We start from the raw sequence: 14433 nt of genomic DNA on the forward strand, positions 1-14433 counted from the left end.
GTTCTCGAAGTATCGTTTTAGTACTCTGCTGACCGTGGATTGGACGATTCCCAGCATCTTACCGATGTCCCGATGTGACAACTCCGGATTCTCGAAATGAGTGCACAAGATTAATTCACGACGCTCTTTTTCGTTCGACGACATTTTTCCAAATTTACGAAAAATTGACAGTGAAGCATGGCCAACGTGATCTATACACTCTTATCTGATTATAAGCGAAAGCTGAAGATATAATTCCTAAAAATTAAATTTCTACAGCGTTTTTTCCGTGATGCAATTTGATGTGACACACCCTTTAGGATCTACAAAAAATTGGTCAGAGAATGAAATTATTTAGGTTTTCATAAAAAAATCATTTCTCTAAAACAAATTCGGAAAAAATAGATATAAATAGCTCTTAGAATTTCCAACGAGTCACCCATACATCGGAAGATGGGCACATTTACATGGAAAAAGTTTTTCGAACAACAACTTTTTCTTTCTTTTTTTTGAATTATGTTTAATTCGTAACAATTTTATGTATAAATTATCGCAATTTACATGCTCTGCTAACTTTTCTCCTATTTAGAAACATGTCAAGAACATGTCGAACGTGAGAATTTACATACAAAAATGTAACGAGCAAAACATTTTTTTTTCAGGAATCTTCATACAAAAATCACTTACATTCCAAAAACTATAAAAGATAGAAAGTTGACGTCTTCGACAAAGGTTCATATTTTAAAAAAATCTAAAACTTTGTAGAATACACTATATCGCTATCCTGACTTTAAACAAAATGAGGATTAGTTGTATTTTTTTCAAAGAAAACATGAAAAAGTTGTTGTTAGAAAAACATTTTCCCTGTAAAAGTGCTCATCTAACGATATATGGACGACTTGTTGGAAATTGTAAGGGTTTTTCATATATATATATTTTTGGGAATTTTTAAAACATACGTTTTTGAGGAAAATGAATTTTAATTTTTAAAATCATTTTTTTTCAGCGAATTTTTTTTTCCGAAAATGGTTTGGTATTTTTTGTGAAAATTTCAACAATTTCCTACATTTCATCCTTTGGCAAGAATTTTGCAAGTATCACAGTTTTTATATAATAAAAATTTATAAAAAAATAAGAAAAAAATCGGCTTTTTCCAATAAGTAGCCTGATTCTTTTTTGAATATTTCAAGTATGCAGAGTTGCTTAAATAACACATGTCTTTACACCCACAACGTTTCACTGCTATCTGAGATAATGCTGCCAACGGCCAGTCGAGTTGGCATGAAATTCGTCATATACAAATAGGACATCTTCGCTACGGAGAAATCCCATTTGTATCTGTCGCGATGCAACAATCACTTAGTATTTTGATGCTATGATGAACGATTGTTTAGTGGTGCAAATTATGCAGCCGTGATAATAAATACAAACAAAGAGGGAGGTAGCGAAAAAGGAATAATTGCGCTAGGGTATGAATAATGGATATCTGCTGAGACAAATATTCAAACTTTTTCTTTATTGGAAGCAGTTAACATCGCTTGCTTTCGTCATCATAACGTCTTCGTTGGTGCCTTGGACATTGCATCAATGCATCGAAACAGAGGCTATAGCGAAGCAGGCGTTAAGGTTGTGCAGCATTCTAAAATAATATCCGAAGTTAGTAACAAGCGACTTGAAATAAAATAACAACGTAGTTCTACGTCAACAATATAATCGTGTCTTGAACACAACCTCCTAAATTTTTTTTCTTCCTCTGAATCCAAACTAATGAGAATGTGTAACGTTTGGATTTAACTCTACTATGTACAGGATTGGTTTGTTAAATGTTCAAATATTATTGTCCTGTTTTGGCTCTTGGGGTTCTCCTCAGAAGCCTCAGAGCGTTATATAAAGGGTGTGTCACATCAAATTGCATCACGGAAAAAACGCTGTAGAAATTTAATTTTTAGGAATTATATCTTCAGCTCTCGCTTATAATCAGATAAGAGTGTATAGATCACGTTGGCCATGCTTCACTGTCAATTTTTCGTAAATTTGGAAAAATGTCGTCGAACGAAAAAGAGCGACGTGAAATGCTTATAAGTCGAAAAAGAAATTTTATACCGCGAGTGTAGATTACGTACATAAAAATAATTTCTGTGGGAACTTGAGTGTTCGAAATGATTTATATCAATATATCAATTATAGATGGGACGAAGTTCGCCGGGTCAGCTAGTTTGTTAATAAAAACGAATTCTGTTTCAAGTGTTGGACATTTTCAGATATCTTATATTGTCAGTCTCCTCCTTCTCAAAAAAATCCACGTGGTATGTTCGACCGTAACACCCACTCTTCTCCTCCCATAATAAACCATAGAACACCCCCCTCCTGCCTACTGGACGGTGCCTACACTCTTTAGTAATGATGCTTGTCCCGCTTCTGATGATAAACCATTTATTTTTGGTATAAGGTATCTCAGAAGTTCAATTCAATAAGTGCACACCTTTGCCCCATACGATGCGCACCTTTGCCTTTGGGGCAAAGGTGCGCATTTGTCTTTTTGTATTAAAATAGGTATTTGTCCAATTACTAACACAACTCGAGAAATGCTTGTACTACGTCTCGAAGGTAATATACATAGTTACAATTTGGTAAGCAAACGGAATTTCATTTGCTTTTATTTCAAGAGTTATTGGACGACAACAGATAGGTGCGCACCTTTACCCCGCATTACTCTATAGGTTTTTCAAAGGCATATTCAAAAGAAATACGTCAAATTCAAGCTAACCAAGTTTTGTTCGTGTTGGAGACAACTGTATTCTGTTGGAGTGGCTCCACCTATGAACGGCTCCCTACGACGCTGGGCTCTCGAGTGACAGTTGCCTGTTACTCCGACGATGCTGTAAGGCGCATAGATGTGTGTGATGACAGTTGTCATATTGTCTAGACACTTCCGTTTCAATCGTTAATTGTAAGGTCTGCCAATGTAATACCTCGTGTTCTTTTACAACAATAAATTATATTTTAATGTGTTAATGGCGCGTCAGTATTCCCAATGAAAGACCATTGTATTTACAACTTGACACAACAAATACAAAAGTGGCGACGTTCGGTTCGGTTTTGTTTCGATTTTCGTGATAATTAACAATTCCGTCACCCCCGCGTAAACGACGGAGAGTAGAGAGCATGGAAAACGGACAGCAGCACCATTCGGATGCGGACCGTCTGCGGATCCAGCAGCAACATCAACAGAATGCTCATGCAGGAAATCTCAGTCAACCGGTCCCCCACCAGCAGCAGCAGATCCCGATCCCGGCAGATAACCTCCTCACACAGATGATGTACATGATGCAACAGCAACAGTTACAGTATCAGCAGCAGTTGAACCAGCTTCTTCTCCGGCAACAGCAAAACGAGCAACGGGCGGAAGAATGGCAGCAGACATTCCTTCGCAGTATAACGTCTTCAATCAACGTTCAGGTCCCACCTAACCCCGAACAGATTCTAGATTCTCTTGCGGGAAACATCAAGGAGTTCCATTATGAGGCGGAGAGTAATCTGACCTTCGCTTGCTGGTATTCACGCTATGATGACCTCTTCGAAAAGGACGCTTCTCGTTTGGATGACGAAGCCAAAGTACGTCTACTTCTACGGAAAATGGGTACCGTGGAACACGAGAGGTATGTCAGTTATATACTTCCACGGTTGCCAAAAGACTTCAGTTTCGCGCAGACAGTAGAAAAATTGAACGGACTGTTTGGCGCGAAAGAGTCTGTTATCAGTCGTCGATATCGATGTCTCCAAGCTTCGAAAAATCCGACGGAGGATCACATTGCCTTTGCAAGCCGTGTCAACAAATCCTGTGTTCAGTTTGAGCTAGGAAAGCTCACCGAAGAAGAGTTCAAGTGTTTAATATACGTCTGTGGACTCAAATCTGAAACTGACGCCGAGTTGCGGACCCGACTTCTTTCCAAAATTGAAGAACGTGACAACGTCACCCTTGAACAGTTATCAGAGGAAAGCCAGCGGTTGGTCAACCTCCGACATAATAATGCAATGATCGAGTCTGCTTCTCACTTTGATCAGATCAATGCAGTGAAGCAGAAATTCGACGGGCGATGTTCCAGGAAACGAGAAAATCTGGCAATCAGAACCGACACCGGTGACAGAAAAAGCAAACCTAAATCACCGTGTTGGTAGTGTGGCTCGTTCCATTATGCTCGCGAATGTACCTATAGAAGCCATAAGTGTTCCGATTGCGGACAGATCGGACACCGGGAAGGATATTGTACCAGCGCAAAGAAGTCGCGTGGATCTGCAAAGAAACGGAGGAAGTTCTCGGTAACCAGCAAAGTGGTTGTAGTAAAAGCATGCAGTGTGGAGAAAAGAAGGAAATTTGTTCCTGTTTTATTCCCCGGAGGTGAAATAAGGTTACAGCTTGATACAGCCTCGGATATAAGAGTCATTAGCAAGAAGAATTGGCAGACGATTGGAAGTCCAGTGTTAGCCCCAGCTACAGTGAAAGCGAAAACCACTTCGGGAAATGTTTTGCCTCTTGTAGGCGAATTTAGTTGCAACGTTAGCATTGCAAAGAAAACCCACAAAGCAGTGATTCGTGTGACTGAAAAACATTTGCAACTTCTTGGATCTGATTTAGTAGACAGTTTTGATCTCGGATCCGTGCCGATGGACACATTCTGTTGTCAGGTATCCAGTGCACCCGTGTCTACCAATTCCCTGAAGAAAATATTTCCGAAGGTGTTCAGTGAAGAACTTGGTTTATGCCATAAGATTAAGGTGAAGTTGAACCTAAAAGAACAGTGTAACCCAGTTTTCTGTCCGAAACGCCCAGTGGCGTATGCCATGCAGGATGCTGTGAATCAAGAGCTCGATCGTCTAGAGAAGATAAATATCATTTCACCGGTAGATTATTCGGAGTGGGCCGCTCCGATAGTTGTGGTACGCAAGGCTAATGGTTCGATCCGGATCTGCGGTGACTATTCGACGGGTCTAAATGCCGCCTTACAGCCTCATCAATACCCGCTTCCCCGTCCGGAGGACATTTTCGCAAAGCTCGCTAACTGTAAAGTATTCAGCCAGATCGATCTCTCCGTCGCATTCCTGCAAGTAGAAGTTGATGAAGCAAGTCGTGGTATGCTAACAATAAATACGCATCGTGGGTTGTTTCAATACAATCGCCTTCCACCGGGCGTGAAGATTGCTCCAGGAGCATTTCAACAATTGATCGATACTATGCTCGCCGGTCTCGAGGGGACGTCCGGTTATATGGACGACGTCGTAGTCGGTGGAAAAAGCGATCAGGAGCATGATTCTAATCTGAAAGCAGTTCTACAGCGCATCGAAGACTTTGGGTTCACGATTCGATCGGAGAAATGTTCATTCCGCAAACGTCAGATCCAGTATCTGGGCCATGTTATCGATCATCAAGGGCTGCGTCCAGATGCAGCAAGAATCGAAGCGATCGCAAAACTATCGCCTCCCATTGACGTTTCAGGAGTCCGTTCCTTCCTAGGCGCAATAAATTTTTATGCGAAGTATGTGCCGAATATGCGGATGTTGCGTTATCCACTTGACAACCTACTCAAATCGGATGCAAAGTTCGAGTGGAACAAGGAGTGTCAACAAGCATTCGAAAACTTCAAGAGAATTCTCTCTTCAGATCTGCTTCTCACCCACTATAATCCGAAGTTAGACATCATCGTGGCGGCTGATGCTTCATCCATTGGTCTAGGAGCAACGATTAGCCATCGATTTCCTGATGGATCAATAAAAGTGGTACAACTCTCAAGAAGCTATGTGTACTGGCCTTCGATCGACGAACAAGTGAAGGACTTCGTCGAGACTTGTCAGCATTGTGCGTCAGTAGCACGATCTCCTCCGCAATCGGATCCTGTTCCATGGCCCAGAGCATCTGGTCCGTGGCAACGTGTGCATATTGATTTCGCCGGTCCAGTCGAAGGTGAATATTGGTGCCTATTCTGTATTCCGACGGATTTCTATTTCGTTCGAAAGTGATATTTCGATCGTTTTCGAATTTACCATTCCCTATTCCAATCGTTTTGCTCGTTTCGAACGAAAGTGTTAGAAAATTTCGAATATGCATCGATCTGTCAAAAACCGATAAACAAAAAGAAACACCGTATTAAATAGCGGCGAGTGCGAGTTGAATTTCAGTTAATTTTTGATCCTAAGAGAAATTTGTGAGAAAATTTTCTCGTTCAATGGATTCCGTTTTGTTACCGATTTTGGCGGAGCAAGAAGAAATTGGAATGCCTTGCTACCATCGGCGAAACCACCGAAAATCAACCGACTTCATGAAACTTTCTGATGAAGCGTAAGTATCCGTCTCAAAAATCCCATGTTTGTTTCTCTTATTGATTAATTTTGCCCTTATTCAGATTCATCAAAAGTTTTCGTCTAAGTAAGGAAGCTTTTCGGTACGTTTTAGAGGAAATTGAGAACTGCCTTACCACAAGGAAAGGTGGTCTATCCACGGAGGTGAAACTCGCAGCATGTTTGCGATTCTTTGCTGAAGGAAATTATCAACATGGAGCAGGGCAAGATTATCACATTGCCATAGCACAGCCCACATTTTCCAAGGTGCTGACTGAAATGCTTAACATTCTGGAGCGGACACTGTGTAAGAAATGGATTTCCCTAAATATGACGGAAGACGAACAGCGGCGTGCTAAACTACACTTCTATCAGAAAACATCAATTCCGGGTGTTATTATGTGTTTGGATGGAACCCACGTAAAAATTATTCCACCTAAGCTGAATCGAAATTTGTTTTTTAATCGGAAGGGATTTTATAGTCTCAACGTTCTGATTGTAAGTATTATTAGTATTTGAATTAACAAATCAATGAACAAATACTCTTTTTTATCAACATAGGTTTGTGACGATCAGCAAAGGATTCGTTTCGTTGATCCTACCTTCCAGGGATCTAATCATGACTCTCATATATGGCGTGTAAGCCCTGCAAGAACTCACTTTGAGCAGCTTCACCAAAATGGTGAAGTTAATACTAAGATTCTAGGTAATGTTCAACTACAATATTTTAGTATACTTGTATGTACTGTGTGATAAAATATTTTCAGGTGATGCTGGTTATCCATCGGAACCTTGGTTAGTAACGCCATTCAGAGCAGCGGAGGAAGGGAGTTTGGAGAGCGATTTTAATCGCAGGCATGCCTTGGGTCGTGCTATCGTCGAGCGGACAATCGGTTTACTAAAAAATCGGTTTAGATGCATCCTTGGCGCGAGACAACTTCACTACAATCCTACTAAATGCGCTCAAATTATAAATGTATGCTGTGCACTTCACAATATATGCTTAGAATTTGGTCGTTCTCAGTAGTTATAATATGTTATGCAGCTGTTTACATAATAAACTTTTGTTTAAATTAATATTTATGACTGTTAAATTTCATCTAACTTGTTTGCAAATGCTCAAATAAATAACAACCACCGGAAAAGGAAGTGTCTTCCTTACTTAACTATGGTTTCGGCAGAATTATTTACTCTTATTCCTGCCAACACTTTGAGAACATGTCATTATCGATTTCTCGTAAGCAGGCCAAGTATTCAAATAACCATTATTAATACTTTTTGCGTTGTTTTAACCCCTTGCTGTACGATTTAATTTCCAACAGCACGGCCCAAAACGAGCACTTCGAGTCGTTCCGCTACTCTGCTGAGTGTGGGTATCTAACATGGGTGCCCTATGATGAGCAAATACATGTTGTGTTTAAAATAAAAACGAAGGAGTTATTACTACGTACTAACTCGTTCGTTTTTATTTTAATTATAATATTCAAATTATATTTTATATTTTTAGCTCATTCAATTTTTTTTTAAATAACGGAAATTTTATAATCTTCAGTTGTCGGTATCCTCATCATATGCCTGAAGCTATGTAATTATTTCACATCGAGAAACAACGAGTGAAGTTCAATGTTGTACGTGAAGGGGTTAAGGAAGTTCCATAAACTATAGGCGAAATTCGTGAATTTTAAAAAAGTTTATATAATTTTGATGCTATTCCAAACAAACTTCAAAGAAAAAATTAAGTAAGATTTTTCTTCCATGGAAAGATATAAAAATACGATTAGAACTTTTTTTCATTTTTTTATACTTGAGTTACAATATAAAGATAAAAAATCAGATCACTGATATTTTGAAACATTATTCTAATGTTCTGAAATATACGCAATCTGCGTTTCAAGGATTTGTCGCTATTGATTTCTCCAGCGCGATCTTCTCCATCTCGTGGTTATGTCGTTTTTGTTCACTCAGATGTTCTTTGAGTGTGGCATCCACGGAAAGAATCGCTCGAGCTGATTGGCGCTGATAATGAACCAGATCACTCAAATTCTTGTTTGTGTTTTTTAACAGGGATTTCACATTGGTGTGAAATTTGTTTTGTTGCTCGACTTGCAGCTCTAATAGCCTCGTGGTAGAAGGTCTGGATTTTTTCGGCTGAGAGGGCTGGAAGTGAATGGTATTATTGATACCGTCACACTCGTCGGAAGTACCATAATATATAAAATTTTCCTGGTCTGCAGCTTGAGGTTCACCCGAAGGCGAACCCAACTGTGTTCCATGAGATGAGGTACCCGGGATTCCTTCCACGGTCGCAAGTAACCCAGTTAGTAGAACTGCCTGCTCCTCCAGCTCGGACAAATTGATAATTTTATTGGGTCCTCCACCTGTCGCCCTCTGCTCCCGTTTGTTGTGAGCGAGTTTTCGCTTTAATCCGGACTTATAGTCCGCCCAAACCTACACAGAAAACCAGGGCAAAAATAAGACTATAAACATATGTTTCGGATTCGTTTTAGTATATACCTTTTTCCATCCACTTCCATCGCGAATAGGCGGTCCCAAACTATTGACTTCTGCCGCCAGATCATCCCAGTAGGGTCCGGAATTTCCTCGGGAGAAACCCTTTGCTATGTCCGGCTCTTGCTCCAGAAGCAGCACAATCCGCTCGAACTGATTTTTAGTGGTTGTTTTGTTTTTGTTTTTTTCCCTGTTGAACGTTAAAATTAATTTAAAGAAAAAAATGATTAAAAATTAGCTTACATTTTTGCAGTTCACCGCTCATCCGCTGCGGAAATTATTCACTCCTTCATAAACAAAGTGGGTTTGACGTTTGGTTTGATTCGAATGAAAGATGTTCGAAAACAAAACAGTCCGAACGAAAGGTATTCGAATTTGAAAACACCTCGAACGAAACAGGGAATGGAATTTACCAAGTCGTTCGAAATATTTCGAATCGATTGAAATACAGAATAGACACCATTATCTCGTCGCCGTCGACAGCTTCTCCAAGTGGCCTGAGGTGGTTCAAACTCGACGGAACACTTCCCACGCTACCATCAGCATTCTCCGTGGACTATTCGCTCGTCTTGGGATGCCCACAACCCTGGTATCGGACAATGGAACCCAGTTCACCAGCGCTGAGTTCGCAAACTTCTGCATGGCAAATGGAATAGAACATGTAACTACTGCACCGTTCCATCCACAGTCGAACGGGCAAGCCGAACGATTTGTGGACACGTTCAAACGCACCGTTAAAAAAATTCGAGAGGGGACAAAAGCTATCGATGAAGCCTTGGACATTTTTCTGCTTACGTACCGGAGCACGCCAAACCGCTCCCTACAGGATAACAAATCGCCAGCCGAGGTCATGTTCAATCGTCAAATCAGAACGTGCCTCGAGTTGCTTCGTCCACCAACAGTTCATAAGCCGGAATCAACTACAAAACCTGATAAACAGCCGAGGTTTTATAGCAAAGACGATCCAGTTTACGCCAAGGTCTTCACTAGAAACAGTTGGAAATGGGTACCTGGCATCGTATTAGAACGACTGGGAGACGTCATGTATAACGTATGGTTAGAAGGCGATCGACTGCAGCGCTCACACATCAATCAGCTACGAGGTCGAACCGTGCCTGATTCAGTACCAGATCAGTTGGCAAATCCAGGGAGCAATTGCGATTCAAAGCTACCCTTGGATGTTTTACTTGAAGCCTGGAACTTACCAGAACCAGGTTCGACTACTCAAGGTTCATTTCCCACTCCTTAAACACCACCATCTCAGCAAGCATCCTTATCAGGCAGAACATTGCAACCTTCTATTTCGCAACAAGCATCGTCTACTCCGCGGCATGACCAGCTGCACAGTCCTGTGTCTAGTCCTTTGTCGTCTGGCCAGTCCCCATCAACGTCAACATCATCAGCTTCAACCGAATTTGAATCAGCAGTTGATGCAGATCCGGTGGTAACAGTTCCTCGGCGATCTTCTAGGAATAGAAGGACGCCGAAGTGGTTCAACCCGTATCACATTTATTAAAAAGGGGAGATGTTGGAGACAACTGTATTCTGTTGGAGTGGCTCCACCTATGAGCGGCTCCCTACGACGCTGGGCTCTCGAGTGACAGTTGCCTGTTACTCCGACGATGCTGTAAGGCGCATAGATGTGTGTGATGACAGTTGTCATATTGTCTAGACACTTCCGTTTCAATCGGTAATTGTAAGGTCTGCCAATGTAATACCTCGTGTTCTTTTACAACAATAAATTATATTTTAATGTGTTAATGGCGCGTCAGTATTCCCAATGAAAGACCATTGTATTTACAACTTGACACAACAAATACAAAAGTTCGTTCCACCCATTTTAAACGAAATAATAGTGCATACATGGCTAAAATGAACACATGAGAATAAAAACAAAAGTTGGACCTATAAACGAACCTCACGTTCAGTATACTAAGAACCAATGGAAACTGGCGACAATAATACCAAAGAGATATCCTGAGTGTTCCGGCCATATAAAGTATCGTGAGTGGAAACCCGTCTACCCCTAATTCCGTATCTACACTGTCCGTCTGTCATAAACGAACTAGAAACCGTTGTTCTGTGATCCATGTATAGTCATAAAGCTGCTCTAGCCGACAGCAGAAGTTTACCAACGGCTACAAAATCCTGCAACGAGGAGAAAATCGATTCATTTTGCACGTAGCAATTCGACTGCACAAACGATCCCACATATAACCACAAACATAACCTTAGAAAGCAACGTGGAAAGCGACAAACGAAACACTGTGTTCAGTTCTTCAGTTAAAACACGCCCGTAAACGACTTGCAGACTCTTAAAAATGGTCTTATTCTCAGTTTTCAAATTGGTTTGACGACTCGAATTCCCGAAAGTTTGCTGGATACATCGAATCTGTTCGAAAAGTTTCGCATCCTCAAACATAAAAATATGTAGCAAAGTTGATCTAATTCAAACCAACAGCTTTTCCGTATTTTAACGAAATCCAGCCTATATAACTCAACGTAACCAACCAACTCTCATGCTGTTGTTGCGTTGGTACGCGGGGGCAGTGTACTGGAGCTGGGGCAAGCGGTACGCAATCGAGCGCGTTTTTCCGTCCATATACTCGTCGAGCAGCCACAGCACTCCACGGAACGGAACGGCACAACAAATGGCTGAGTATGCGCAGAGAACACATTCCCAGAGCACGACAACGACAACGATGAGAAGCACTGCTCACCACGCTGAAAATCGACACCACCGAAGGCATACGCAACCAGCATCGAAGGCAGGCAGGAGATATTCGCGCTCGAGAAACGCAATAGACCTCGTTATTTTTATTCGTTTCTTGTTTGCTGCTGCTGCGGCTCTCTACCAACCGACACACGGCCAGCCAGACACACAAGTTGTTTGGTTCAACCTCGATCGAAGTTTTTTTTTCTGCCCGTTGTTGTTGCCCCCCGTTGGTTGGCATTGTTAGCGCTTGGCGGCGCCACCGGTCGGCCCATGATGAAGTGAGTGGTAGAATTGTCACTTGCCAACGTGTGCCAACTTTGAATTAGCGGTTGAAAACTCACCAACTGGAGCAGTAATATTGAAACAAAACGAAAATATACTACGGAAAATCTGTTTACGTCTGCACTCATTTTTTCTGAGTTTCCAGAGATATGTCAGAAGTCGGTTGAATTGAAGTATTCAGTGTAGATTGCAATAACTATCTTCATTTATAAGACTGACCATTTCAACTTTGTTGTTGTATTCAAGCGCGAAACATTTAAAAAACTGAAATTCCAGTGTTTCATAACTGTAGAACCAGATGAAAGAACTATCACTCCTTTCTAAAATTAACATGAATTACGATAAGTTTCTAATTCGTAGGTCATCTTCAGTTCTCAATAGGTTCAAATTACCCATTCTGGGTGGTTACGACCAAGCTGCGCCATGTTGTAGTGGATATCTCGTTCTACGCAGAGGACACTGCTCGTTTAAGCTCTTCAAATCACTCATATTGCTGGTAAGCTGCATGATTGAGAACTAAAGATGACCTACGAATTAGAAACTTATCGTAATTCATGTTAAATTGGCGTTAATTTTGTAAAGGAGTGAGAGTTTTTCCATCTGGTTCTATAGTTATGAAACACTGGAATTATAGTTTGTTGAATGTTTCGCGTCTGAACACAACAATAAAGTTAAAATAGCCAGTTCTATAAATGAAGATAGTTATTGTACTCTACACTATATACTTCAATTCAACCGATTTCTTACATATCTCTGGAAACTCAGAATAAATGAGTGGTTCTATAGTTGTGAAATGCAGTGTATTTATCCATTGCAGCGTCAAGATAATCCAATTAGGTTATCTTTGTAATCAAAACCTTGGGGAAATTGTTGTTCAACAAATTCGGATTTTAGCTTCCTGAAGCTTCCTGTAGCTCTCCGATCAGTTTTCGACGATATTGTACATCCAAGCCATCGATGAGCATGAAACAATCTGGACTGAAGTGAAGCGAGCAAATGTACATGTTTTAGTATTGCTATTTAGGTCCTGTCCGATGAATCGAAGCCATTTCTTCCGAATGGTCACATCTCTCGGGAGTCGATGAAATGATAATTTGTGGGATATGTTTTCATAATTCGAGTTGGACTCAAGCCCAGGCATCAAAAACCGAACGCTCACGAATCCGGGTGACACACATCGAGTCATAGAGTTTTCTGAAAATGGAAATATCTTTATATATAAAAGAAGGATTTTCCCACGTACGTGTAAAATATCATCACGGGAGAATCTGATCAGATCTGCGTCATCCGTATATTTTGCGAGCTTTTCTTCACCCAAATTACAATGATAGATTACTTTGGAAAATATTTGAGATGATTAGAAACACTCGAAAAAATTTACTATGCATCTATATATATATATATATATATATATATATATATATATATATATATATATATATATATATATATATATATATATATATATATATATATATATATATATATATATATATATATATATATATATATATATATATATATATATATATATATATATATATATATATATATATATATATATATATATATATATATATATATATATATATATATATATATATATATATATATATATATATATATAAATGGACTTCTGTCTGTCTGTCTGCCTGTCTGTCTGTCTGTCTGATTCTTATGGACTCGGAAACTACTGAACCGATCAACATGAAAATTGGTATGTAGGGGTTTTTGGGGCCAGGGAAGGTTTTCGTGATAGTTTGACACGCCTCCCCCCTTTCTAAGCGGGGGCTGCCATACAAATGAAACACAAATTTCTGCATTACTCGAGTGTTATTCAAGCAAATGAAACCAAATTGGGCATATTGAGGTATTAGGGTGCAATAAATGTTTCTATGGGGGTTAGACTCTCCACCCCCCTCTCTAAGGGGGGGCTGCCATACAAATGAAACTCAAATTTCTGCATTACTCGAGTGTTATTCAAGCAAATGAAACCAAATTGGGCATATTGAGGTATTAGGGTGCAATAAATGTTTCTATGGGGGTTAGACTCTCCACCCCCCTCTCTAAGGGGGGGCTGCCATACAAATGAAACTCAAATTTCTGCATTACTGGAGAATTAACAGCTATCCATTAATAAAACCAAATTTGGCATGTGGAGGTTTTAGGGTGCAATAAATGTTTTAACGGTGGTGAGACACTCCACCCGCTCTCTAAGGGTGGGCTGTCATACAAATGAAATACAAATTTTTTCATAACTCGAAAACTAATCAAGCGAATGGAGCCAAATTTGGCATGTGAAGGTTTTACGGGGCACGAAACGTTTCTATGGTGAATACACTCAACCCCCCTCTCTAAGGGGGGCTGCCATACAAACGAAACACAAACTTCTGCATAACTCGAGAACTAATCAAGCACAATTTGGGATGTGAGGGTTTTTGGGTGTGAGAAATGTTTCCATGATGGTATGACACCCCTCCAAACATGACAATTAAAAATTTTCGGTAAACTCTGAAGGAAAAGGGAAAATTCGGAAAATTAAATTCCCATATGTTCTACAATTACATAGTGACAAGTGCTGTTAGTCCATTTGATGTTTGCGCTAGGGAATTGAT

The 14433-nt window shown here is 40.2% G+C and overlaps 5 protein-coding genes across 6 annotated transcripts in view; 3 read left to right on the forward strand and 2 right to left on the reverse strand.

Moving 5' to 3' along the window:
- Nucleotides 1-14433, reverse strand: part of LOC129767172 (GATA zinc finger domain-containing protein 7) — a 148868-nt gene that overhangs the window by 109796 nt on the left and 24639 nt on the right. The window lies entirely within an intron of this gene.
- Nucleotides 3145-5994, forward strand: LOC129780096 (uncharacterized protein K02A2.6-like). Its single transcript, XM_055788024.1, has 2 exons — nt 3145-4154; nt 4200-5994. The coding sequence occupies exons 1-2, from the start codon at nt 3145-3147 to the stop codon at nt 5992-5994; spliced, it is 2805 nt and encodes a 934-aa protein (XP_055643999.1).
- On the forward strand, nt 5956-9218 carry LOC129767306 (putative nuclease HARBI1). Its single transcript, XM_055768033.1, has 4 exons — nt 5956-6313; nt 6378-6810; nt 6874-7018; nt 7080-9218. The coding sequence occupies exons 1-4, from the start codon at nt 6201-6203 to the stop codon at nt 7337-7339; spliced, it is 951 nt and encodes a 316-aa protein (XP_055624008.1). The 5' UTR covers nt 5956-6200; the 3' UTR covers nt 7340-9218.
- LOC129767322 (uncharacterized) lies at nt 7074-9221 on the reverse strand. Its single transcript, XM_055768059.1, has 3 exons — nt 9064-9221; nt 8827-9010; nt 7074-8760 (listed from the first exon to the last, which is right to left on the reverse strand). Coding segments are annotated over exons 1-3 (744 nt in total). The 5' UTR covers nt 9066-9221; the 3' UTR covers nt 7074-8202.
- Nucleotides 9395-10069, forward strand: LOC129780099 (uncharacterized protein K02A2.6-like). The gene has a single exon (XM_055788038.1). It carries the CDS (start codon nt 9395-9397, stop codon nt 10067-10069), a length of 675 nt encoding a protein of 224 aa, XP_055644013.1.

The sequence above is a fragment of the Toxorhynchites rutilus genome, chromosome 1 (genome assembly GCF_029784135.1).
Source record: "Toxorhynchites rutilus septentrionalis strain SRP chromosome 1, ASM2978413v1, whole genome shotgun sequence".
Classification (NCBI taxonomy): Eukaryota; Metazoa; Arthropoda; class Insecta; order Diptera; family Culicidae; genus Toxorhynchites; species Toxorhynchites rutilus.

Excerpts from the sequence above, each read along its gene's own strand:
- LOC129780096 (XM_055788024.1), top strand. The coding sequence starts at position 3,145 with ATGGAAAACGGACAGCAGCACCATTCGGATGCGGACCGTCTGCGGATC. Across the intron at positions 4,155-4,199 it reads AAACCTAAATCACCGTGTTG|CCATAAGTGTTCCGATTGCG; the intron begins GTAGTGTGGCTC and ends TACCTATAGAAG.
- LOC129780099 (XM_055788038.1), top strand. The coding sequence starts at position 9,395 with ATGCCCACAACCCTGGTATCGGACAATGGAACCCAGTTCACCAGCGCT.
- LOC129767306 (XM_055768033.1), top strand. The coding sequence starts at position 6,201 with ATGGATTCCGTTTTGTTACCGATTTTGGCGGAGCAAGAAGAAATTGGA. Across the intron at positions 6,314-6,377 it reads ATGAAACTTTCTGATGAAGC|ATTCATCAAAAGTTTTCGTC; the intron begins GTAAGTATCCGT and ends GCCCTTATTCAG. Across the intron at positions 6,811-6,873 it reads ATAGTCTCAACGTTCTGATT|GTTTGTGACGATCAGCAAAG; the intron begins GTAAGTATTATT and ends TTATCAACATAG.
- LOC129767322 (XM_055768059.1), bottom strand. Across the intron at positions 8,761-8,826 it reads ATGGAAGTGGATGGAAAAAG|GTTTGGGCGGACTATAAGTC; the intron begins GTATATACTAAA and ends TTTTCTGTGTAG.